Genomic DNA, 25,610 nt, shown 5'->3' with positions numbered 1-25,610 from the left:
GAAAAAAAAAGTATGCCTAAATGTACATGCCCTTTTACATTTGTCCATTTTATGATTATTACTTTTATGCTGCAAGTTTAGCTCAGGAACAATACTATACAATGCTGCATTCTCTTTTAGCTAGTTAAAGCATAATGATTGTTAATTCATTTTGAAATGGTTAATTCTAAATAATATTTAGGTATTTTTGTCATCTGCACGTATTATTGAATCGATATCGAAGCAATTGGATCAATATCGAATCGATATCGACTCGAATGAAGATCTAAAGAATCGAATTGAATTGTGAGGGACCTGGCAATACCGTACTCTAATAGAGAGTAAATCAACGTGGTTGTACAAATGCAGTGTGCATGAGTATGCACACACACACTGCAGATGGCCGGTATCACTTAAAAGGTCCCTCCTACAAATTATGTGTTTGTACCATCAGCTCCACATCCAAGTTACCACGTCATTAAGCTTGTACCTTCCGCCTCCCCCAGCACGGATGAGACGGCCACGGAGAACATCCTGAAGGCGGAGCTGACCATGGCGTCGCTGTGCGGCCGCCTGGGGCTGGTGACGCCGCGCGACGCCTTCATCACCGCCATCTGCAAGGCCTCGCTGCCGCCACACTACGCCCTGACCGTGCTCAACAGCAACACCTCCAGCCTCTACAGCAAAGGTCTGCCCCCATCTCCCTCTGTCTCTGTCTCTGTCTCTCTCTGTCTCTGCAAAGGTCTCTCTCTGTCTCTCTCTCTCTCTGTCTCTGTCTCTGTCTCTGTCTCTGTCTCTGTCTCTCTGTCTCTGTCTCTGTCTCTAGATCTCTCTGTCTCTGCAGAGGTCTCTCTCTGTCTCTCTGTATATCTGGCTTTGACTCAGCCATCTACAGCAAAGGTCTGCCTCGATCGCTTCTCTGTCTCTCTGTCTCTCTGTTTCTCTCTCTCTCTCTCGGTGGGTGGTTGTAATTGCCTGTGAATGTGAAGTGCACAACTCATTGGATTTACTTGTATTAAAGAAATGTGGTCTGCCCACTATGCTCCAGTGTTAGCCTCTCTATGTAATTAACAGTGTGGATCCTACGTCTACTACAGCCTGCTGTTTATATGAAAAACCCCAAGGATAATTAGCCATCAAAGGGCACACGTTTTTTACACCTTTTCATGCAAAACACATTCTTTAATTGCTTTTAATTCACACCGGCACACACTTCACGTCAATCACTTATGTAAAAAGCTTTTCACACAAACACACAGACACACACACAGACAAGCACACACACACAACCACACACAGAGACACCCCTTCCCTCATTAAACACTTGTATGCGCACTGATTAATGCACACACACACACACACACACACACACACACACACACACACACACACACACACACACACACACACACACACACACACACACACACACACACACACACACACACACACACACACAGGTGCTTTAAAGGGAGTACACACAACCTTGATCTGCATACAAGCCAGAAGCGATGAAGGCCAAATTGTCACTGGGCCTGCGCTGTTTGTTTACCTTGACCTTAATTAAGCGGACTCCTATCAAATTGTCCTATTCATGATGCTATGCTCTGTGGATGTTCAAGAGCATGTTTGCAAACGCAAACATGCGTTTGCAAACAATGCCTTCCTTGTATTGACTGTGTGTGTGTGTGTGTGTGTGTGTGTGTGTGTGTGTGTGGTGACTGCAGCCTACTCCATCCAGGGCCAGACCGTGCAGATCATCAGTCCCTCCAGTGAGTCCCACCAGCAGGTTGTGGCGGTCGGACAGCCCCTCACAGCCCAGCCCCAGGGCACCGTGGTGGTGAGCCACACACACTCTCTCTCTCACACTCACTTAGGCACTTGACTCACGATGGAAAATGTTCTGGTAACATACCTGGATATCATTTTAATTAGCCCAATTTTTATTTTGTTTGGTTGTATGGTAATTTTAAGCGAATGTTAATTAAAGTAATCAGCCAGTGTCATTGTGAACATGTTATGTCTTCCCATTCTAACCTGGTTAGTGTTTCCTGATATCGGTTCACCTTAAAATACCCTACACTACATGACAACCTTTCTGACTCTATTCCCATGTCAGCTGGAGTGTAATTCCAGTTTTTGAGTCGTCCTATCACAAAGGAGAGAGAGCTAGGGATGCTAGAGCAGGGAAGTCTTCCTTGACATTGTGGATTGAAGGCAACAGTTAGTTGGAGCTTGAGTCGTCATATCACAGAGAAAAGTCAGCTAGTGCAGCTAAACAGCCGATAAGGAATCCCTGAGGTCCTCTGTAGCCAAGCAAAGTCATAAGGATCAATATTTAAGAATATGAAGCGGAAAAAGCTTCCATGAATTTTTGAAAAAACGTAAATTCACAGAGAGCTAAAACTTGCAATTGCTACTTTACGCCGTAGAACTGGGAAAAGATCAACGATTGCCAAACTTTTTTCTTGAAATGCAAGCCTGACTCCTCAAGAAACAGAAACAACTCGTGATAATCATGTTCGGGTTCATGTTTGACGTTGTAATCTGCTGTTTGCTGTCATGGTGAATGTCACGATTGCATTCACCCTGTATTTGCGGCTGTGCCTATATCACTGCACCAGGGATTTTGTAAGGTCAATTTACATTGTTTGGAATTCAGTCAGTGCCGTCTTACTTTCTTTTGTTTGGTACAGTTTTTTTATTAGTTGCTTGTTTTTATTAGATCTCCTATTTTCATGATATGGCTCCGTGTCTCTGCATGTAATTTCCATCCACTGTTGAATAAACAATGAACAGTGCCATTAAGTTAACAGGAGATAGTTCTTTATTAATCCCAGATGGGTAATTTGGATGTCGCAGCAGAAAGTACAGGATGTAGCAGAATTAAAATTATATAGAGAATAGAACTACAAAGATATACAGAAAATAGCTCCAGGCTCACAATGACAGTGATACAAAAAAATACCACATTTCTGGATGCAGTCATGGATTTTTTTCTCTGTACCACAGCACAGCTACATTTCAAGCTGTTTTAAAAAGGTCCTCTGGATCTATACATAACAAACACTTGAGAGATCTCCTATAAACAGTGGTACAGTAGAGTCTTCCCCCTTCCTTTTTGGCAAAGCTATACTCTCAGGAAGTGATCTCTCAGTGCCCGTTTGTTGACCCCATCCCTCTGTTGACCCAACTGAGAAGGCTGTCAATGACTCACAACATGAGAAACATGAGCTTGTTTGACTGAAGACTCACACATGAGCTCAAGCAAATGTACCTTCCTCGTTCCTCGGTTGACAAATTGTTGAAAGTCGATTTTGAAAACAATGCGAATGGTTAACGGTTGCTTCTGACCACCTCAAAAGCAACCGTTAAAAATAGATAAATGCACGCACAGTTGCTGGGCATGGAGTGCCAGTTTCCCCTTTATAGACAAATGTTACTGCAAGAAGGCCTTGGCCAGCGGGAAAAAGTGGAAATAAAAAGTCAGCAACGTCGCTCATGCTCCCAGTGCGTTAATTTAGCAAACACAAATCAACGGAAAACACCAATGGAAGACATTTGATCGAAGGTGAAAAGTTAACAAATGAATAAAATAACATTAAGCCATAATACTATCTATTTATTGAACAATATTAATACAATATTGTCAATTATCTATATTATTTATTATATTATCACACCTCTTGCCCACTGCACCGTCCGTCAACGGATGCTGGAAGGCGTGGCTGACGGATGGGGGAGTAGTCTTTGCAGAGGCATCCGTCAGCCACGCCCGAGCACACGCGATCTGATTGGATGACGGAAAAGTTGAACTTTTTTCAACGTCTTGACGGATCCAACGGAACGGATTGATCCATAAATTCATTGCGGCTCTGCCCCATTCAAAGTCAACAGGATCCGTCACAAACGGATGCAGTGGGCAAGAGGTGTTAGTTTAAATGTGTCCAAGTCGAGAATTAATCACAACAGCCTCCTGCAGTACCCCTGCGTACCACCAGCCGTACGTGTACCACAGGTCGAAGAACACTGGGTTAGGTAATCTAATGTGGTATCTACCTACTTTGTGTGTTTAATATAAGTACTCCATAATTTAGAGCAACATAAGTGAAGCAATAGCAAAGCACTTGAAGGGTATCGATTGGGTATTGTGACGTGTCTGCATAGGGATGTACGCCTTGTATTGACTGTGTGTGTGTGTGTGTGTTTGTGTGTCTCAGTTGACTGCTAAGAACATCCAGTGCATGCGGACGTTGCTGAACTTGGCCCACTGTCACGGGGCCGTACTGGGCACCTCCTGGCAGCTGGTGCTGGCCACGCTGCAGGTAATACTCCCACCCCCCCCCCCCCCCTCTATCTCCTCTCCCCATGCCCCGGCCTCACCCTCCTCAACACGACACGACGTGCTCCATGCAATGTATTCGCCATACACATGAGTTATTTGGATTAAGGTGCTGTAGGTACGATTTGACATTTATTACCCGATTGTGTTTCTAATGCAAACCCACAACATTAAAGGGGTTATTCGGAATTTTGTACCATTGGGCCTGATTCCCAAGTTAGCCTTGGTGTTCTTTATCATTGGAGACAGTTCTCAACACATTTCATTCAGTCCTTCTTGTTGCAGAGTTTGCTCGTGCTAGCTAGGCTAGCGCACAGCAACGGGCGATACTAGCCTGCTTATAAAACAGTCTTACCCACTCCATAGTACACCCGAGGTAAATCAATTATAACGCCAGACTATGGATGTAAATGTCTGTGTTGATAGAATAATGTTAGAATTAAAACTAACCTTGCATTGCATGAATCATCGCATTTTGAGGGACTGCTTTCTCAGCAGCAGTGGAATTCAACCGAGGTATCAGTCCGCTGCTGCCGTAGCCTACTACCAGGCATATAACACTGCTGCTGAGACACAGCAAGTCCCTCAAAATGCAATGCAATGCAAGGTTGGTTTTATTTCTAACATTATCCTATCAACAGACATTTACATCCACCGTCTGGCGTTATAGTTGATTTGCCTCGGGTGTACTGTGGAGTGGGTAAGAGTGGGTTTATGTTTTATTAGCAGGCTTGTATCGCCCGTTGCCGTGCGCTAGCCTAGCACGAGCAAACTCTCCAACTAGATGGACTGAAGGAAATGTGTTGAAAACTGTCTCCAATGATAAAGATCACTAAGGCTAACTTGGGAATCAGGCCCCATGTCCAAAACTACCCCTTTAAGTGGCACACATAACACCAAACACACCTAAAAGCTGTCTCCAGCAAGTGTGTTGCACCAGCAGTGTCATTGATTTCCTAATGGAGCCGGACCAGCCCTTTTAATGGTGTCTTGGCCCTGCTAACATCTGCCTCCCCCTCCCCCCCCCCCCCCCCCCCCCCCAGCACCTGGTGTGGATCCTGGGCCTGAAGCCTGGCCTCGGGGGGGCTCTGAAGCCCGGGCGGGCCGCCGAAGGACCCAGCACCGTGAGTGTCTCACCGCTCTGCATCACTGTGTGTGGGGTGACTGCGTTGTCGGGCACCAAACCCTTCACCCACCCACACCTGTCTTTAGCCTTACAAACTGTATCGCCACGCACACCAGGGATTTCATTGATATCGTCGTATGGTCCCACGTAGGGCTGTGCAATTAATCAAATTTTGATCGTGATTTTGATTTTTTGGATAAACTAATATAATCAAGTTAAAATATTTTTTGGTATATTTATTTTATTCATGATTTTTTTTTATAGAACAGCTGGAAACATCTTTGCACATTATTTTCAATAAGAAAATGTGTATTTTTTTTAGGGGAAATTTCAAGGTTCTCAGTTACAAAGTGTTTTTTTGGAGCGAGATAATGAATAAATGCATGAAGTTTTCAAACTCGTTTGAATAATCCTGATTTCAATATTGACCAAAATGATCTTGATTTATGATTTTCTTTTACATGATCGAGCAGACCTAGTCCCCCGTGTTCCCGTCCAGTGTGTGTAGAAAAATAAAAAGCTGTGTCGGCACAAGCTGTCCTTTGGCTTGGCTTGAGTCACGACAGCAGCATACGCTCACACCCGTGAACACACTGTTGTTGTGTTTGCCTAGGTGTTGACCACGGCCGTCATGACGGACCTGCCCATCATCGCCAACGTCCTCTCCAGGCTGTTTGAGAGCTCACAGTAAGCCCCGCCCCTTCATGGATAACGACCAATAGTCACAGCCTATTCTGTCATACCCTCTTTCTTGACCAATGGTTGAGGGCTGACGGCAGGGGGCGTGTGATCGTGGGCCAATGGTTTCGGAGCGATGGTTATGGAACAGTTGTTGGGCATGGGTTCTGTTATGTGTGCTTGAACCAGGGAAAGGTAGAAAAATGTGAATGACCAACATTGTCTGGTGATTTGATGTTCGAATGCCTTTTACATAGTCCTTTTTATTGGCTTCGATAAACCTTAAAATCACAAGCTGATCTGGGTTGAACACCAACATACTGAACCCCCGCTGGCACGCTGAGTTCAAGCGGTGATGTGTTTGTGTGTCTGTGGCCGGCAGGTACCTGGACGACGTGTCTCTGCACCACCTGATCAACGCCCTGTGCTCCCTGTCCACGGAGGCCATGGAGATGGCCTACGGCAACAACAAGGTTGGCACAACACAACACACCGCAAGCCCGCCCTCCCCGCCCACACGCCTGCTAATGCTGCTTACAAGAAAAATGACTCCAAATGGTGTTTTCTGGACGCGCCTCACCACTTAACGCTCCTTTGTGTTGTGTGCAAAGATTATACAGTGCTGGGAATAAATGCCATGCTCCCAGAAACCATTAGACTACAGTGCGATTTGCCCTTTTGGTAAAAGCACTGCTTTTTTTTTTTACTACGTCGCTCACATTAATGTATCGGATCAAGGCAAGATACTGGGGTGATTAATACATGCTGCCGTGTTGTCCGCGCTTTCCCATCCAACGTTCCTCAAAACCTCAAGAAATCCAGTAAATCGTCACTTTGCTTTGACGTCTTGCACATTAATTTTGTGGATGTTTTTTTTTTTATAGCACATTATTCAAAAACTCATTGAAAAGATATCAACCTAGTATTGATCTTCTTGTAATGATGTCTTCATGTAAATTATCATACATCGTAATAGGACGGTGTAATTGACCCATTCATCTGCAGTCTAACAGTCTATTCTGTGGTGTTGGATGAACTTTGGTGTACTGTTGTGTTTAGCCACAGCAGTGCACGAGATGCGCGCCTGCAGCACAGATGTACACAGCCAGCATTCCGCCAGATAGGTCAGGGATCTTCGTATATATATTTATTTGTACTGTGTGTTTTTTTTTGTTGTGCCTCAGGAGCCCTCGCTGTTTGCGGTGGCTAAGCTGCTGGAGACGGGATTGGTCAACATGGATCGCATCGAGATCCTGTGGAGGCCGCTGACCGGTCACCTTCTGGAGGTAAAGTCTCTCTCTCTCTCGCTCTCTCGCTCTCTCGCTCTCTATTGCTCTTACTCTCTCGCTCTCGCTCTCTATTGCTCTCGCTCTCTCGCTCTCGCTCTCTCTCTGGTGGTGTAATTTTGCCAAACATATGTTTTCTTACTTGCATACTTTCTTAAATGTACTATTGATAGTCTGAAACAGTTTATAATGCCATAAAAGTATGGCTTTATTTGACAACTGGTGCTTGTGACCAAACCGTGCCTTTCAAACCAAACAACAAGTGTTAATTTGTATATCTGTTTGTCTTGTCTAATTGTCTGACATAATGCTCTGGTCATCTTGTTCTTGATTAATGTTGGTCTTCATCTACAGACCGACTCCCTCCGTTCTGAAAGGTTGAATGTGTTTCACAAGTATAATGTGATAAAGTATTTTCTTCATCTTCTCTCCTCTTTCCTGCTTCGCATGTGTTTTACAGAAGGTAAGCTGGGGTCCTCTCCTGGACAATAAACTACTGCCCTGCTTTGCTCTCGTGCTCTCTCTCTCGTGCTCTCTCTCTCGTGCTCTATCTCTCGTGCTCTATCTCTTTCGCTCTCTCTCGCTCTGAATGTCTAAGTTCTTCAAGTTTTCAAGTTTAAAAGTCTAAGTTCAAGTTTCAAGTTCATCCTCCTGCCACTCAAACCCTTACCATGTTGAAAGCTTTGTGTTTTTCATACTCTGTATCTTCTTGGCTCAGAGGCCTTGACCACATCTTGACCTGATCTCTTCAAATGTACACTATAGCCTGGGACTGTAGATGTACTACAGCTACAATGACCTCCCTCACACCAACACATTGAATCCTGCACATTGCAAAAATAATGATGCTGCTACTGGCCAGCAATGGATTGACTTGGTACCTGTTGGCTACTCTTAATGAGAAAACCTACAATACATTTACTTTAAACCGTTATTGACTTGCACATCGATATCAACAGTGGTGGTATAGCTGCAGGCAAGCCAAAACAAACAGAAAAGATGATCATTTTTTTCTTCAGAGCATTGGAGCTCTTTTATGCTCTTCGGAGCATAAAAACTCAAATGCATCATTCAGATGTGAACCAGCATGTTTGTGTGTGTGTGTAGGTCTGCCAGCACCCCAACTCCAGGATGAGGGAGTGGGGGGCGGAGGCTCTAACGGCGCTCATCAAGGCAGGTCTGGCCTACAAGCACGACCCGCCGCTGACACACAACCAGGTCAGTCCGTCCACACACTCACACTCCCGACATGTCGTTGGCTGAAAGCTCCCCCTTGATGCAACGGGAACGCAAACATTTAAGGGTCCGTTGGTACGATTTGAGCGTTTTAAAGGAAAGGTTGGAAGAGGGCAATATTGTCGAACTAAACAATCAAAACAAGTCCCCTTTGATAAGCAATCGAGATACTGTTATATGTCTACGAGTAAGACCATGAATCATACTTTAAAGTAAAGGCGTGGTAGAATTAACTGATCCATTTCATCCCACTGAGAACCACAATATGCTTAGCTGAATGTACTTCTCTCGGCGTACAAAAGAAACCTAATAAGTTCCGATCCTGGGTCCACGAGAGCTTTATTTACTTCTCCAGAAATGCGTATTATTCCTCGACAAAAAGGAAAGTATGTTTCGCCCGGCAGTGCAGGTCTTCTCTCGGCACACTCTCATATTGATCTAGCTCTTCCTGCTGCCAATTGAGTTGCATTTCATCCGAGTTCTCCAAAGAGCCTTGGAACGCTCACCTGCCTAGATCCATAGCCGTCTCTAGCAGGGTTATGGTCCGCAGTGCTTTTAAGAACATGGATTTGTATTGGGACTGGGGTACTAGCGTTCAATGCGTTCTGAATCGGTACTTTCGACAGCTCTTCTTCTTGGCTCCTGTCCGTCTCTCTTTTAGACCGAAAACAAAAAACACATTCATCTTATTTTTGACTTCTTGTTTGTGAGACAACCAAATATGTGCATGTCCGTACATTTATTTTTAACAAAATATAATTTTGTAAAAAAAAAATAGATTTTTCCATGAATTTCAGTGCATAAACTAATTTAATCGAGGGGGTATACTTTTCGGGTTTCACTTAAAATGTGCCCAAGGGTACCTAGATGTACCCTTGTTACAAAAGCGCTATGTTTTTGCACTAGGTCGATGAACCTCGCCTCTTCCTTCTCTGTGCATAATCAGTACAGGCCCCTGTAGGGTTCTTCAGCCTCAAACCACATCCATTCATGACATCATTTCCCACCCCTTTTTCCTCAAATGTTTTCCCTCTCTTTCCCCGCCACCCTAGCGCGTGCAGCTGCTGCTGCTCAGCCCCTTGAAGGAGTTGTCCAACGTGCTGCACGCCGACATCAGGCAGAAGCAGCTGGAGAGTGTGTTGCAGATCCTCCAGAGCCAGGGGGACAGCCTGGGGCCTGGCTGGCCCCTGGTCCTCGGGGTCATAGGGGCCATCCGCAACGACCAGGGGTGAGTGCAGTTAGCGTGTAGGGGCGGGGGGGGGCAGAGGAAATCAGGAGGATTCTGGGAGGGGAGGGATGGCGGAGATAACCGGCCAGACCAGTGGTCTCTTTTAATGTGGGGACATTTCAAAGGGGTGTGTGTACCTACGTTATGTGTTGGAGCTTCAATGTGTGTTGGGAAGTGCTTCCGCAGTTTTTTTTGTTTTGTCACCGATACATGTGGAAGCTTCACGGCAGCTCTCGTCATTGGCTAGATATTTCCGTTGTGTAAATTGTAAATGATGTTCATACCATTATTGCTTACATTGAGCTACAAAAGCTAACTTGTATTGAATGATGAATAGACCCTTGGACTAGGTGATTCTCAAAATTTTTGTTTCAGAAAAGTTGACAAGTCTGCATTTTCTATTGCTAATGTATGAGGCAATGCACAAGTTTCACACCGGCGCCATAACCTCTACGTTCTCCCTTGGTTCGCCCTCCCCTACACAGGGAGTCCTTGATCAGAACAGCCTTCCAGTGCCTCCAGTTGGTGGTGACAGACTTCCTACCCACAATGCCTTGCACGTGCCTCCAGATCGTGGTGGACGTGGCCGGCAGCTTCGGCCTGCAGAACCAGGAGCTCAACATCAGCCTGACGTCCATCGGGCTGCTGGTGAGATGAGAGCGATGAAGAGGGAACATGTGAACGCTAGGGGTAGCCGAGACACCACAGATCTAGTCGTAGTAGTAGAAGAAGAAATAGAGGTGTTTGCGGGAGGTAAAGCCAACTGAATGGTTTTTGGTTGAATTCCCTATGTTCTCTCATTGGAAATTCGGCAAGCTAGGAGTAAGCAAGATACACTAAACCCCTAGACTGAGTACCCCCAGCCCATTCTGCCGCCAATTTGAATTCGCCCTGCAGAAGTGTCTGGAGAAGAGCAATACAGTTCTTTCTGCCTCCGATACGCTTTTGCGGGAGCCAATCACCGAGCTGGCTTTTCCCCCTGGCGCGCTATTGGCTGGTTTAACACAATGGCGACAGGGAAGCAACGGCAAGCAGCCAATTGCGTACAGAGTCATTTGAATTAGGCGCGTCGATCACGCCTCTTGTGCTGAAGAAAATGTCAGCAGCCTCCCCGGACCAAGCTCAATCCATGATTGAGCTTGGTCTGGCAATAGCCAGGCTACTAAAGCCTTACTGCTCCTGAAGGACACGTATCATGTATCGTTCTGTAGACGCAAACTCCTGCTGAATCAGAAAATCCCGACAATATATTTTCCACAGTGGTCAGGGGTTGAAAACTAAAAGCGCCTGCAATGTGTTCCATCATCAACTCTGCGATGATTCCTGTGGTTCAAATGGTTGCCTTGGAGATGACCTACTGTAGGGCTTACACTGCTTTCGTGAACCTGCCTGGATGGTCAAAATGATTTGTTTGGTGGTTCATTGCAATATCTGACGAACGAACACACTATGGAGAAGATAATATTCCTAGTGGCGATTTTATTCTTTTAGGATTGTTAGTTGTAAGCGGGCCAATACATTTTTCTCCGAACACCCAGCCAGTATTGGTTCATTCAATGTTTTTAAACACCTTTTAAGCAGTCTTGCTGCCAAATCAATGTTGCATAATTCACAGCGCGCTGGTTAATTATCCTGGCATTCACCATAGATATTTCATACAAATACTGCACAGTATTGAAGACCTGCAAGACCCGTTATCGACCTTTGGTCTCATTGCTTTCCTTTTATTCACAACCCATGTGAGATTACATTATGGTAATAAGATACCGATGCTGCCTGAGGCCTTTCTCCAACCCCTTGCTTCAACGAATACCTCTCTTTTTCTAAATTAGTGTTTTTCAAATTCAGAGATGCGCCTCTTGTATTGAGCCGGTTGAGGGTTAGGCGTCTCGCTCAGGGACGCCCACAAGTGAGGCTGCGGATATAGGGGGGATCAAACCCAAAACCTTTCCTGGGCCTTAGGGAGTCAAACTCCCTAGCTTCTACAAGAATCCACCCCGCCTCCTGTCATGTGAACATTGCGTACGGATGCCTGCGGCTCCCATTAAAATCTGCTTTTTTTCGGTTTATTTTCATCCTTCGTCTCTCCTGTCCGCCTCCGCAGTGGAACATCTCGGACTACTTCTTCCAACGGGGGGAGGCCATCACCCTGGACCTGGAGCGGGAGGAGGCGGCGGTGCAGAAGCAGGCCCGGGAGCGCGGCGAGACCCTCAACCGGCCCTTCCACCCGGCGCCGCCCTTCGACTGCCTGTGGCTGTGTCTGTACGCCAAGCTGGGCGAGCTGTGCGTGGACCTGAGGCCCGCCGTGCGCAAGAGCGCCGGCCAGACGCTGTTCTCCACCATCGCGGCGCACGGCACGCTGCTGCAGCAGGCCACCTGGCACGTGGTGGTATGGAAGGTAAGGTCCGCGCCTGGACCTCCTGCAGCCCTCCTCCCTTTCGACGTTATCAAGGGTTTCTTGGTTTCAAAACGTTATCGTCGCCTCTTTTTGTTTGTATCGAGTCGGATCCCGAAGACGGAAGACGGGATCCGACACGGTACAAACAAAAAGGGGTTGACGATAACGGATTGAAACTACCCCTTTTTGTTTGTATCGAGTCGGTACAAACAAAAAGGGGTTGACGATAACATTCTGAAACCGTGACAAACAAGACAATGAACACAAAACGATAAAAACAACACGGAAAACTCAGACAACAATCGACGGTGCCGTTAAATGGTAATTGGACTGCATTTATATAGTGTTTTTTTGGAACCAGTGGCCACCCAAAGCGCTGAACAGTATTGCCTGACATTTACCCATTCATGGACACAGTCACACACCGACGGCGGCGTCAGCCATGCAAGGCGACAGCCAGCTCGTCGGGAGCAGTCAGGGTGGGGTTCCTTGCTCTGGGGACACCTCGACACTCACTCAGCGCTACTGCCGCCCGTTAAAAACAACGACGTTTGGTGGACAGTCAACGGATCGTGGCCTTAGGGTTTCCCCGGTGACCCGTGTTGTGTTCTACCAGCTCGTCAACTCTGAAACTCCGTCTCGCAGGTGCTGTTCCACCTCTTGGACTGCGTCAGGCGCTCCTCCACCACCGCGGACAAGGAGAAGATCGAGTCCGGCGGCGGGAACATACTCATCCACCACTCACGAGACACGGCGGAGAAGCAGTGGGCGGAGACCTGGGTGCTCACGCTGGCGGGCGTGGCGCGCATCTTCAACACCAAGAGATACCTGCTGCAGCAGCTCGGTGAGTGTGTTTCGCCCAGGGTCTTGTCTTAGCAGGGTGCTTCATCTGGTGAAGATGATATGACGCTTATACTGTGGCTTATAGGAAGGTCACTTGCCTATTAGGAAAAATATCTTGGATGTTGAAGAAGCAGGGTGCCTATTAGGGCTTTGACTCCGAACTTCGTTATTCAAATATAATTAGAATATCAAAAAATAAATCAAAATCCGAACGAATATTAGGCAGCCCTTAATATTCGAATCTGTTATGGGCAGGCCAAGAGGGAGAGACGTCGGAGAACCCGACGCAGTCTATTCATAACATTGTAATGACCACGGAAGAGGCAGTGAATGAAGTATTGATTAGACAGCGATTTATTCGAAACCTAATAAACCGTTGGAACATGCAAGACCGGTAACCATAGCAACGCGGTAAACAAACCTCGCGAAGCCCAATCCAGGTCTTACTGAAGGCATTTAATGGTCAAAATATTATTAATAAATATTCGAAAATATTCAAATATTAATAAACAAACTAACTTCGAGTATGATTTTTGGGCAAAAGTCAAAGCCCTGGTGCCTATCTGGGGAAAGGTCTGTTGAACTTTTAGGAGGCAAACGCACAAATATCTAAAGTTATATCCGTGACATTTCCTCCTCTAACAACATCTTTGCCCTCTATTTTGTTGCCAGACTAAAATCGAGCAAAATAAATCACATTAACATTAACTCTGCACAGTGGGTGCCACTACTGCACACACTTACTGTATTCTAATCCCTCCCTCTCGTTCGTTCTCTCTCTCCCTCCAGGAGACTTCTTCAAGGCCTGGGAGGTTCTGCTGGACCACATCCAGTCGGCCGCCCTCAGCAAGAACAACGAGGTCTCCCTCGCAGCCCTCAAGAGCTTCCAGGAGATCCTGCAGATCGTCACGCCCGTCCGGGACTCGGACCGGCCCATGGACGCCCTGGCCTCCCTGGGGGTGCCCCCCGTGCTCATCGACCCCCTCTCCGCCTCCGGCCCGGGCAGACCCCTGGTGCGCTCCGACTCGCTGGTGGAGCGCCTGACGCGCTACAACGGCGCCGATCCGCAGGCCCCGCCCCCCGGCGAGGAGTCTGCGCTGGAGGACTCGGCGCTGTGGTGGTCGGCGTGGAACACCTGGTTCCGGACGGGCACGGACAGCACGCGGCCCCCGCCCGCCGCCGCCGGCACCGGCACCACCGCCGCCGCCGCCACGGGCCCCCCGGAGAAGCACTCGTTCGTGCCCAGCCAGCCCTTCCTCACGGCCCTGGTCCAGATCTTCCCGGCGCTCTACCAGCACATCAAGGCGGGCTTCAGCATGGACGACCTGCGCAAGCTGGGGGTGATCCTGCACGGGGCCGTGTCGGTGCCCATCAGCAGCGACGCCTCGCCCTTCATCCTGCCCTCCTACACCGAGGCCGTGCTCACCAGCCTGCAGGAGGCCGTGCTCACCGCTCTGGACGTCCTGCAGAAGGTAACCCGTCTTCAGGGGGGCCCTCAAGATGAATACCTTTTCGGGGTCCCTCTTCGGAGGGGGGCCGATATCCATTTAATGTGAGGCCACCTTCCCATGGTGATACTAACCCTACTGTTTTATTTGCTTTAATTATTTTCATAAATTGAGTATTAGTTATTGGTATGAACAGGCTTGAGCCTCCCGACACGCGATCACATGGTCGCACAGCGATCCCTTCTAGTGCACTGGCCAGAGCAATTAAAATGACTTTCACGCGTCTCGGGTTGGGGCTGCACCTGTGCCATGGGAGGAACGGCATCAGGGATGCAACGCGTTCACTGAAGGTCATCTTTCAGTGATCACCGCAACGCAGCTTTTTAAAACATGACAGGAGAGTGCGTGAGGTAAATTAGCTGTTTAATAGACTTCAGCGCTGAATAATTCTTCACTCAGGAGATTTGTGGCAGTAAGTGCTGCGTTGAAGTAAGGGGCCACTTGCACTTCAACTGAACAAAACACAACGTCCTTTTATCACAGAATTATTGTTTTCATCATTAGACATTTTTAGTGATGGACTTTCATTGATTCATATTAATCAATTTGATCATAAGAGGGCAAGCCTGCCCCGTTTGGATTGTGTTCATTCCTTCATTGGTTTTTCTCTCTCTCTCTCTCGCTCTCTCTCTCTCCCCCCCTCCATCGCTCTCTACTCACTCCCTTGCTCATACTCTTTTTCTCTCACTTTCTCTCTCTCTCTCTCTCTCCCCCCCTCCCCCTCCCTCTCTCTCCTCACTCTGTTGCTCATACTCTTTTTCTCTCTTTCTGGCATGCTCTCTATCTCTCTATCTCCCCCCCCCTCTTTGTCTCGCTCTCTGCCTCTCTTTTTTTTCCCGTGTGACTCTCACTCTCTGTCTCTGTCTCTCTCTCTCTCTCTCTCTCTCTCGCTCCCCCCTGCTGCAGGCCATCTGCGTGGGCCCTGAGAGCCTGCAGGTCATGTACCCGGCTATCTTCCAGCAGCTCCTGCTCTTCGTGGAGTTCTCCTGCAAGCCGCCCCAGTACGGGAAGATGGAGACCAAGCACGTGGCCAATGCCAAATACAACCAGGTAGGGGGGGCTGGGAACTCAGTGGGGGTCCCCAGGGACCGGGAAGGGGAATAGGACACTTCCTGTTGAGCCCATCCCTCTCCCTCTCTCTCCCTCTCTCTCTCTCCCCCTCTTTCTCTCCCCCTCTCCCCTGACTGTCTATTTCCGTCCATGTACGCTGCGTGTGAGTCATGGTCCTTCTCCGTCCAGCTTATCGCTAAAGAAAACAACGTACCTCCGGTTCGCCGGTCAAGGCATCGCGTGCGTGCACATTCCTGCCCACCCACCCACCCGCCCACACACACACACACATAGAGCACACCGCCGAAGTGCTGGGCACTATCTGGGAGACACGAGATCTAGTAGATGCACGGCACTCTCCTTCTGATCCTTGGCAGAGGGCCCCCGATGGCGTGCCTTCAGATCCCCACTCGTGTTACGGACTTCCTTCGACGCTGTTCCAAATGCCAGCAAGATGTACCTGTTTGAGTCATCAAGCTGATGCCTTTATCCCGAGCTACTCGCAGTGAATTGTAGCAACGTGTCATTAACGAAACCAGTAGGGGTGAGGCACACTGCGCACAGAGGCCTACGGGGAGACTGTGGATGTTTGTCAAGTGTCTTCGCTTCAAACACAAAAGAGAGGAACATCATTTCGTTTCCACTGGGAGAGAGCATGGTTCCTCGAGTTTGATTGCCTTATTCATTAGAAAACTGAATATCTTCAATCAAATTCTCCTCCATTGTTATTTCAACTTAGAAGTCTTTCCTCGTCTTGGGTGTTCAAGTTGTTTTTTTACCTCCCTCATTGTTCTCAAAAGAGCACAGAACATCCCATTTGTGTTTTTTTTATTTGATGTATTTATTAATTTGTTTTTACAAACGAGTGTCTCTTCTAGCAGCTTCAGGGCTGACATCAGCTTTGTCTTGGCTCTACCTTTAACCGCTCGATGTGCTTGAAAGCAAACGAATGCTAGCGCTATACACGCTCCTGAGGACCCCTGTCCCGTTTGCCTCTGAGCCATGTTGGCCAGTTATCAATCACAAGCACATCCTTCACCGTGCGTGGACATGTGTTGGTGTGAGAGTGCGTGCAGCAGGTTTACCCAAAGCGCTCGGTTAAAGTCCAAAACAAGCTAAACAGATGTTCCTGATCGCTGGCTCCATCCGACAGTTACTCCTCAATGTGTTCAAGACCCATCCATCCCAGACCATAACCACCCCCCCCCCCCATTGCACATCTTCACTGTTTAATGGAGGTCTTCTCTCGTTTTGTGTTTCTCTGGGACTGACTCGCGGGACGATTTGAATTCATTTTTATAGATCCAACTGTTCGCTCCGGTGAGTTCCACCACATGACACAGCCCCCCCCCCCCATCTCTCTATTAGTATTGACCCACCACTAATCGCTCTGTATGGTCGCCTAGCTATATCTACCTCGCTATCCTCCCCGGGTAAAGGTTTGATTCACTGCATGGTTGGTAGGCTTCTGTTTTTGTGTGTCTCGCCTACATTGCTCACCCACTCACAGACACTAGTTTACCTCGGCTGCCGCCAACTTGCCGATGATGCGTCAACTGTTCCTGTGCACAGCTACACGTGTCCAGTGCTTTCCCCTCCCGTCTTAATTTTGGTTGTGTTTGGGTGGTGTCACATGTGCTATTTTGTTCCGTTGTGTTCTCGTTAGGGATGGGCGATAATGACTAGATGTAAATTAGGGTTGCTTGTTTTTATTGTTAGCAGCGCTGACTTATTCTGATTATGAGTAATGCATCCTAGAATCATCACACTATAATGTTTTGCTAAACTATGGTTGAATCCAAATTCCCCCCCTTTTTTAAAGTACATCATGAACATCCATGAAGTCCTTTTTTGCTCTGATATCATAGCTTCCATTTGTTCTTATGTGTAGTAAGATTTTCTATCAGTGGGATGTTTTCAAAACATGTGACATGGGTCGTATTTCATCAGTCCCATGTCCAGTGTCCGATAGTTATCATCATGATGTGCGTAATGCTTTCCTATCGCCCAGCCCTAATGGTCATGCCTAAAGACACACTTTATTACAGTGGGTTGTTGTAGCCATTGTTGCATTTATGATCATTATATAGCGGCAACAAATAAATAAATGAAATTGACCCTGTGGGAATAAAAGTAGATATCTGTAAGCGTCAAAGCTCTGCCCAGCTGGAGTGTGTCTTTTACTGCTGCTTTGAATGTGGGCTCTGACTTATAGCGAGAGACGAACTAACTCCCCTCCTCTGTTTGGACTGCGCTCCGTAACCGCTGATGTCTCCCGCTGCCTTCTGCAGGCGGAATGGGTGGCCTTAAACTACGTGCCCTTTGCCGAGCGATCCTTGGAGGTGGTGGTGGACCTGTACCAGAAGACCGCCTGCCACAAGGCCGTCATCGGCGAGAAGGTTCTGCAGAACATCGTCAAGGTATCGTCCGAGTTCAAGTTTGTTTATTTGTCGAATGCACAATATAACAGGCAAGCAGTCACAGCTGGCAATGACACGTTTGTGTCCCAAGCGCTCCTTCACATGTCCTCTGTAATCTTGGGACTGAAATGTGGAAATCTCTGAACTATAAGGTTCAGATTATTTTATCTTTTGGTCTTTTACAATGTTGCTCTTCCATTGGCTACCTGGGCTGCTAATGTAGCCATTGCTCAGCATCAACCATCCTGCCTGTATCACCTGATAAGCAGTAAGCCTGAAGTTTTCTTCTGCCCGAGCTACCATGTGCACAGTGGCTTGCTATAACATAATCTAAACTGAAGTGTGTCTTATGTTGAATGTATCGCCCGGGTATTACAGTGTCGGCTCTTCCGTCCTAACCTCTTCTAATGCATTGGCATTGAGGGTGAATACTTTAGTGGTGCTCTTAGACGCGGCTGCAGGAAAGCTGCAGGCTTCCCAGAACCGTAAAGTAGGAGGCCTCAAAGTGTTCTGATAGGTAAACGGTAGAAGGTGAAATAGAGAGCAATTGAGTGAAAAATGAAACCTTTCCAAGTGTTAGCTAACCCTCAATTGAGGCGAATGTTGACCTTTTATTGACTCAAAATATATGAAACATTGTACGCTCTCTCTCACTCTCTCTTCCTCTTCTCATCCGAACCGCGCCCAGACCCTGAGGATCCCTCTGGGTCTGAAGTACTCCTGCCCGTCGGAGAGCACCTGGCAGCTGGCCGTCTCGTCCCTGCTCAAGGTGCTGTCCATCGGGCTGCCGGTCGCACGCCAGCACTCCTCCTCCGGGAAGTTTGACGCCATGTGGCCGGAGCTGGCCCACGCCTTCGAAGACTTCCTGTTCACCAAAAGGTGCGTTTCCCACGCGGGACCCCGCGGACGGAGTGTTTTTAGATAGAGGGGCAGGGTGGGCTTCTAGGGGCGAGGGTCAGCAAAAGGGGTTGTGGGTTTGAAGCCCAAGGGCCACAGTCTACCTGTAGACCTGTAACCTACTTCTTAGTGAAAGAAAGTTAATGCTTACTCTGGGTAAATAAGTAAATGGTAATTCTAGAATACTTGAAGTTCTTCTTGATGTTTGGAGCAGCTTGGTGATGGCTCTTGTGCGTGTGTCGGTCCTTCTACAGCACCCCTCCGGATAACTTATCCATCCAGGAGTTCCAGAAGAACGAAGCCATCGACGTAGAGGTAAGGACCCTTACTTTTGTGACCCGGTTCAGCCCTCTGCTCTGATGCTGGTGCCTGCGTTGATTCTGATGCCCTCTCTGCCCTCTCTGCTTCGGCCAGGTAGTGCAGCTGATCAGCACGGAAGTGCTGCCCTTCGCTAACTTCATCCCCAAAGACTTTGTGGGCCAGATCATGACCATGCTCAACAAGGGCTCCATCCACTCACAGTCCTCCTCCTTCACGGGTAAGTGAACGGCGCTCCTCGTGGTACCATATGACATGTAGCTCACTGTAATCTCAAGGCTCGGCTATGGTTCCACGTCGACGCAACGTCCACGCAGACGCTTCGACGCAGTCCTGAACCTGTTTTGGTTCTGCGTCGGGTTTCAGTGAGCGGACCAATCACAGCCCTTGCTGCTGCGTCAACGTGGAACCATAACTCGCCCTTTTTAATACGCTCACGCTAAAGCTCCAGAGTTCCCTCTTGCAGAGGCGGAGATCGACGTGCGGATGCGGGAGGAGTTCTCCAAGGTGTGCTTCGAGACGCTGCTCCAGTTCTCCTTCAGCAACAAGGTGTCCACCCCCCAGGAGGGCTACATCTCCCGCATGGCCCTCTCCGTGCTCCTCAAAAGGTCCCAGGACGTGCTGCACCGCTACGTGGAAGACGAGAGGCTCAGCGGCCGCTGCCCCCTGCCCAGGTATGGCTTGGTCCACCCCCCCCCCCCCCCGCAGATTTATCTGTAAGTGGCGTATCCTCGAAATGAACCGCTCGCTACTCTGGGTAATGTAGTCCAGAGTACACTGGCTCCCAGCGAGGGGACCAGGTGGGTCGTGGATTGGCCACGATGGGCGTGGTTAGAAATGTTGTTGATTAGAAGCATACGTTCCCATTCTGTTTTGTGGCATCGTCGGTATGCTTCAATTATGAAAAGGGGATACGATATTGAAGAGCGAAGACATGGGGAATGTTATTCATCCATTCTGCCACGGTAATGAGATAATGTGTTTTGTATTGTTTATTCATAATTTCAACACCCAGTGAGAAATTCACTGGAGTCTTAAGGAATTTCTAAATGCATTTCTTTGGTTCTTCGTTATCGGGGACCTGCTGTTCTGTGTTCAGCTCACAGTGGTGCTTTCCGTCCGTCTGTCTGTTCTTTTCAGGCAACAGGTGACCGAGATAATCTTTGTCTTGAAGGCGATCAGCACTTTGATGGATTCACTGAAAAAGACCCAGCCGGAAAACGGTGAGTTTGAAATTGGCCGTCGAATTAGGTTGATGTGGAGAACGGTTAGAGGCGACAGAGAAAAAGAGTGAAAAACACATTTTCAGATAAATATGCCATCGCACAATCGGAACCGATTTTCAAAATGCTTTTTATTTGTGAACGCCTATTCGTGTCTATTTACCCAATAAGGTCGATCGCCTGATGGGAAATTTTCAATAACAAAAAAAACTCAACAAAGAAATATAGTTTTGAACCGTCCTTGAACAAATCTTTTCTGTCCTACACAAAGGAAGAGAAAAAAAACACCACAATCCCATATGCTCAAGTCAATTTTATCAAGGAAGTGTTTTGATTGCTTTCGATTCACAATTCATGTTCTCCTCCCCCCTCCTCCTCCTCCTCTGTCTCCTCCTCCTCCCACCATCCTCTCCCCCTTCCTTCACCTCCTCCTCCTCTTCCCCTTACCTCACCTCCTCCTCTTCCCCTTACCTCACCTCCTCCTCTTCCCCCTTCCTTCACCTCCTCCTCCTCTTCCCCTTACCTCACCTCCTCCTCTTCCCCCTTCCTTCACCTCCTCCTCCTCCTCTTCCCCCTACCTTCACCTCCTCCTCCTCTTCCCCTTACCTCACCTCCTCCTCTTCCCCCTTCCTTCACCTCCTCCTCCTCTTCTTCCCCCTTCCTTCAACTCCTTTTCCCCCTTCCTTCCTCCTTCCTCCTCCTTCACCTCCTCCTCCTCTTCCCTCTTCCTTCTCCTCCTCCTCTTCCCCCTTCCTTCTCCTCCTCCTCTTCCCCATTCCTTCTCCTCCTCCTCCTCCTCCCCCTTCCTTCTCCTCCTCCTCTTCCCCCTTCCTTCTCCTCCTCCTCCTCTTCCCCCTTCCTTCTCCTCCTCCTCTTCCTCCTCCTCTTCCCCCCTCCTCCTCCTCCTCCTCCTCTTCCCCCTTCCCCCTTCCTTCTCCTCCTCCTCTTCCCCCTTCCTCCTCCTCCTCCTCTTCCCCCCTCCCCCTTCCTCCTCCTCCTCCTCCTCTTCCCCCTTCCCCCTTACTTCTCCTCCTCCTCCTCCTCCCGCTCCTCCTCTGTGTGCCTGGCCTCCAGTGGATGGGGGTATGTGGGCCCAGGTGATTGCCCTGTACCCCACCCTGGTGGAGTGCATCCCCTGCTCCTCGTCAGAGGTGGGCCTGGCCCTGAAGGAGGCCCTCGGGCCCTTTAAAGACTTTATGCAGCCCCCCGTCTCCAGAATCCACAACGGGGAGTCCTGACCAGGCTAGCCCGGCTTTTCTACCCCGTGGGCGGGCGCTGGTTGGCGTTTCTGTTTCCTTTTCTACAACGGAGCATTCATGAATGTCTTTCTTGACCCGATCCCACACTGGCTCATCCGCTCTTACACACACCCACACAGGTACACATACACACACACACAAACGCGCGCATACACATACGCACGCGCGTACACACACACACACACACACACACACACACACACACACACACACACACACACACACACACACACACACACACACACACACACACACACACACACACACACACACACACACACACACAGGTATACACTAATACAGGTACACACACATTCACTCACACACAAACACACGTGTGCACACACACACACATACAGGTATACACACACACACACACTCGCGCGTGCACACAAACACACACACGCACGTGCAAACATACACACACACAGGTAAATACACAGACACACAAACTACCCACGTCATGTGGACAGACTCTGAATCCGAAGTGACCCGCGGTCATGTCAGACGTGAACCCTGCTCTTACCGCTCTGACATCTGATGACTTGATCTACTAAAACACAGAGGACCCCGCCTCTCTCACTCCGACACACACACCGAGGAAAGAAACTCACTCCAGCAAACCCCAGTCATGGTGACAGAAACAAGAGAAACGCTGTGTGTCCTTTGGAGAATTGTTTTATTTTTTCCTAACTGAGGAAACTATGTACAGTGTGTGGTGTGGTGGTCATGATGTAATTAAATTAAAACAAAATTAATAATAATGATAATAATAATGATACTTGGGCTTTACTGACTGAACAGACTTTTGCACCATTTTCAACCATGTGGGATTTATGCAAGAGTAAAAAGCAGTGTTTACTGTCACATTCCATGTCGTCATTGGTCAGCCATTGGAGGAAGGGATGTTCTTGTCTGCGTAAAATAAATGGGACAGTTCTACAAACAACTCGCCATGTTTGCTTGATTGTGAACTATTGCTCTTTGTTTGGCTGTGATGATTTGCATTCATAGACACCTCCATCAAAGTGTTTTTATTATTGCAATTGATATTATCAATGGAAAATGCAGTTTAAAAAGAAATCTCATGAATGGAGCAATTAATAGTTTGGCAGTGTTCATTCGCAGAGGGTATTCACTAATGGATTTAACCTATGGTTGTTTGTATGATGATTTGCATACCGACGTGTTACAATAACACTGATATTCATTTCATCCGAGAAAGATAATGAAGGTGAATCAACATCCAAACACTGAACAATATACAACATTTCAGTAGTACGGCATAATATTGCAACATCTTATTAAATAAAATATATATATAAATGCATGCATTATTGGATCTTTTTTACAATTGGTCTGGAGAAAAATATTTGTACCTTTCCCCGTGTAATCACCACTGAGGTTAGGATTTAAACTCAGTGGATTCCAAGTATTACAGGTATGCGTACCGCGGATCTCGTCATGCAAAAATATAATTCACCATTGGATTTTCTACACGCATCATTTTCAAGCTGGACATACGGTAGTATAACGAAGCCAAAGGCGGGCGTGGATGCTGTTGTCTTTCAGGTCATGTGAGGGAAAGGACCGCGGGTTGTCTGGGTGAGCTGGGGAAAACGGTGAGAGGAGGAGGAGAAAGAGGGAGGTCTGCTTTGGGCGGGGTTTCCTCTCGTCTAGTATTTCAAGTCTGCTCACTGAAGAAGGGGAAGAATCTGGTGCAAGGACTTGTGGGAATGTTGCTGTTCTATCGGAGCTGAAGCCGAAGTCATTTTATGTTGAGGGAATTTTTTATTTTTTGTACATTTCTTTGCGTTATCTCGATGATTTTTCTTCGCGTGTCCCGAATCCTGTGGTGGACCATGTACTGGCTGAGGTAGTAGTTTGTGCTGTTGGTTGGGTTGAGACACTGCCCGCTATGGAGATGACTGCGCAAGCTACTGCCTTGCCAGTGCTGGTGTTGTACTACAACTGAAGAATGTTATGCGCGTTTCAGGTAACCCTAGCTCATAGTATTCCCGAGGTTTAAAACTCATCTATATTGAAAAATACATTTTTTTTTAATCTGCCTTTTCCTGTACAGTAACGTATAGAGTCGACCGTTAAACAGCAGCATTTGTAACTGTACCATGTGTCATCAAATAAAATTGGTTTTATTCATTGGAAAAGCTTGTCTTATGTATGCAACTTTGGTGACCACATTGCATGACACGATGGACGATCTGTGCAGACTCGACTTTGAGTTGGTTTGATTTTGCTTCGGATCATGTTGAATGCTCTTTCATAATGGAGCGAAAAATTAACCTTTATTTTCAGTAATGGAATGCAACTAGTTTTTAAACATTCTGGTTTAAGTCGATAGAAGTAACGTGCCAACGGACGGCGCATCGAACCGATGTACATCGTTTTTACTCTATCAGGCATGGCGGGTTTAGTAGAAAGCATGTAGGTCATTGGGCTATTTCGTAGGGTAAGAGTGGATCGTGAATTGTAACGTTATCCCGGTCTACCGCAACGCAATTTCCGGGCTGTTACTTTCCATGTACACCTACGCCAGGTTACCGTTCCCGGAGCAAGAAGAATAATATCTTGACGAGAATATAAACGACAAGAGAATAAATATGTAGTTTCTAGAAATATAAATTCAAAACGTATGACGGAAATGGATATCACTACTCGCGCCGCTAAACCCACGTAATCGATAGTCCCGCCCTCTCTCTGGCCAATAACGAGCATCCCGTTCCAGGCGTTTCGTCCTGATCCGCGAACGCCTGGGAACGAGGTTAGCTGTTGCTATAGAGAAGTGACGTGGCCAGGCCACTGCTGCCCTGTAGCATGCAGTACTCCATCTGCTTTCATACACACGAGTCCTCTCCTTACCGTGGCCTTTGTTCGTCTACAGTTCACAGCGCACACAGGGAGGACAGAACATGCTTTGTGCCACCTATAGGCCCATGTCCGGGTAATGGCTCCCACCCGGACATGTTAAAAACGCCCACATACTTCAGGATGTTTGCTACCCAAGGGCATTTTAAAAAAGAAGTACATTCTCTATAGAAAGTATAAAATATACTCACACGCACACCATTACAAAGCATGGTGTTTCCTCTTCCGTTATAAATGCCTACCGCGAATGTAGCCCCTTTTTACACAAGGTAGGCTGCTGCTACTTCTAACGCACTCCATCGGTCCAATCGATATTCTAAATATCTTTCTCATTCTTATTATCTATTTCATTACAGTTCTACACTTTTATTTGATCTGGATAAGATTGGCGGGGGGGGGGGGGGGGGGGGGGGGGGCGGCGGTGGTGGTTATGATCTGATTGGCTGCAGTGACAGACTGCCATGAGTAGACCGTGCACAGGCTGCTGTTTTAATCCCCAGCCCCCAGGGACTGTGTGAGCCTGCATTTGACCCCCCAGGAGGACTAGCATGAAATATTTATGAGTTCACACTTCCTGGTGTGTTACGGAGTTATGTTCATTTCGGGGCCCGATTATTCACACTCAACATCTGCTGTGATGAAGGGTGGAATTCGGAGGGCCCCAAGCAGAGCAGGGAAAATGTGTGGGTTGTACTTGTTTGTCGGTTGAATAGGGCCTGTTTTGGGGGGTTTGGACAGTTGATGGCTTACTACACACACACACACACACACACACACTAGTCTAGGTTTAAAGAGAGGACTTGCTCGTCAGGGTAGAACAGGGTTATTGCTATAGGGGGATTAATCTTGCTGTACCTCACGTTTGATTTCCATTCTTGGTAGTCACCATTCGGTTCAAAATCGATTACCAATTTTATAAAAAATTTCGATTCT

General features: G+C 47.7%; 1 protein-coding gene across 2 annotated transcripts in view; it reads left to right on the top strand.

Annotated features, from left to right (window-relative positions):
* mon2 (MON2 homolog, regulator of endosome-to-Golgi trafficking) overlaps positions 1-25,050 on the top strand; it is a 47,320-nt gene extending 22,270 nt beyond the window's left edge. The window contains exons 14-35 of one of the 2 annotated variants that reach the window (XM_056598268.1): positions 486-667; positions 1,707-1,819; positions 4,200-4,304; positions 5,365-5,445; positions 6,061-6,134; positions 6,508-6,598; positions 7,310-7,411; positions 8,519-8,629; positions 9,700-9,875; positions 10,361-10,523; positions 11,980-12,273; positions 12,919-13,117; positions 13,906-14,588; positions 15,531-15,674; positions 16,977-16,994; positions 17,966-18,094; positions 18,783-18,973; positions 19,246-19,306; positions 19,406-19,529; positions 19,776-19,983; positions 20,450-20,532; positions 21,607-25,050. In XM_056598268.1, the coding sequence (XP_056454243.1) occupies positions 486-667; positions 1,707-1,819; positions 4,200-4,304; positions 5,365-5,445; positions 6,061-6,134; positions 6,508-6,598; positions 7,310-7,411; positions 8,519-8,629; positions 9,700-9,875; positions 10,361-10,523; positions 11,980-12,273; positions 12,919-13,117; positions 13,906-14,588; positions 15,531-15,674; positions 16,977-16,994; positions 17,966-18,094; positions 18,783-18,973; positions 19,246-19,306; positions 19,406-19,529; positions 19,776-19,983; positions 20,450-20,532; positions 21,607-21,770 (3,496 nt within the window). In that variant the 3' untranslated portion in view covers positions 21,771-25,050. The remainder of the gene's footprint in view (positions 1-485; positions 668-1,706; positions 1,820-4,199; positions 4,305-5,364; positions 5,446-6,060; positions 6,135-6,507; positions 6,599-7,309; positions 7,412-8,518; positions 8,630-9,699; positions 9,876-10,360; positions 10,524-11,979; positions 12,274-12,918; positions 13,118-13,905; positions 14,589-15,530; positions 15,675-16,976; positions 16,995-17,965; positions 18,095-18,782; positions 18,974-19,245; positions 19,307-19,405; positions 19,530-19,775; positions 19,984-20,449; positions 20,533-21,606) is intronic. The other variant, XM_056598269.1, reaches the window with a different exon arrangement.
* The last annotated feature ends 560 nt before the right edge of the window (positions 25,051-25,610 follow it).

Source organism: Gadus chalcogrammus, chromosome 9 (genome assembly GCF_026213295.1).
Source record: "Gadus chalcogrammus isolate NIFS_2021 chromosome 9, NIFS_Gcha_1.0, whole genome shotgun sequence".
Classification (NCBI taxonomy): Eukaryota; Metazoa; Chordata; class Actinopteri; order Gadiformes; family Gadidae; genus Gadus; species Gadus chalcogrammus.
This window is presented reverse-complemented; position numbering and strand designations above follow the sequence as displayed.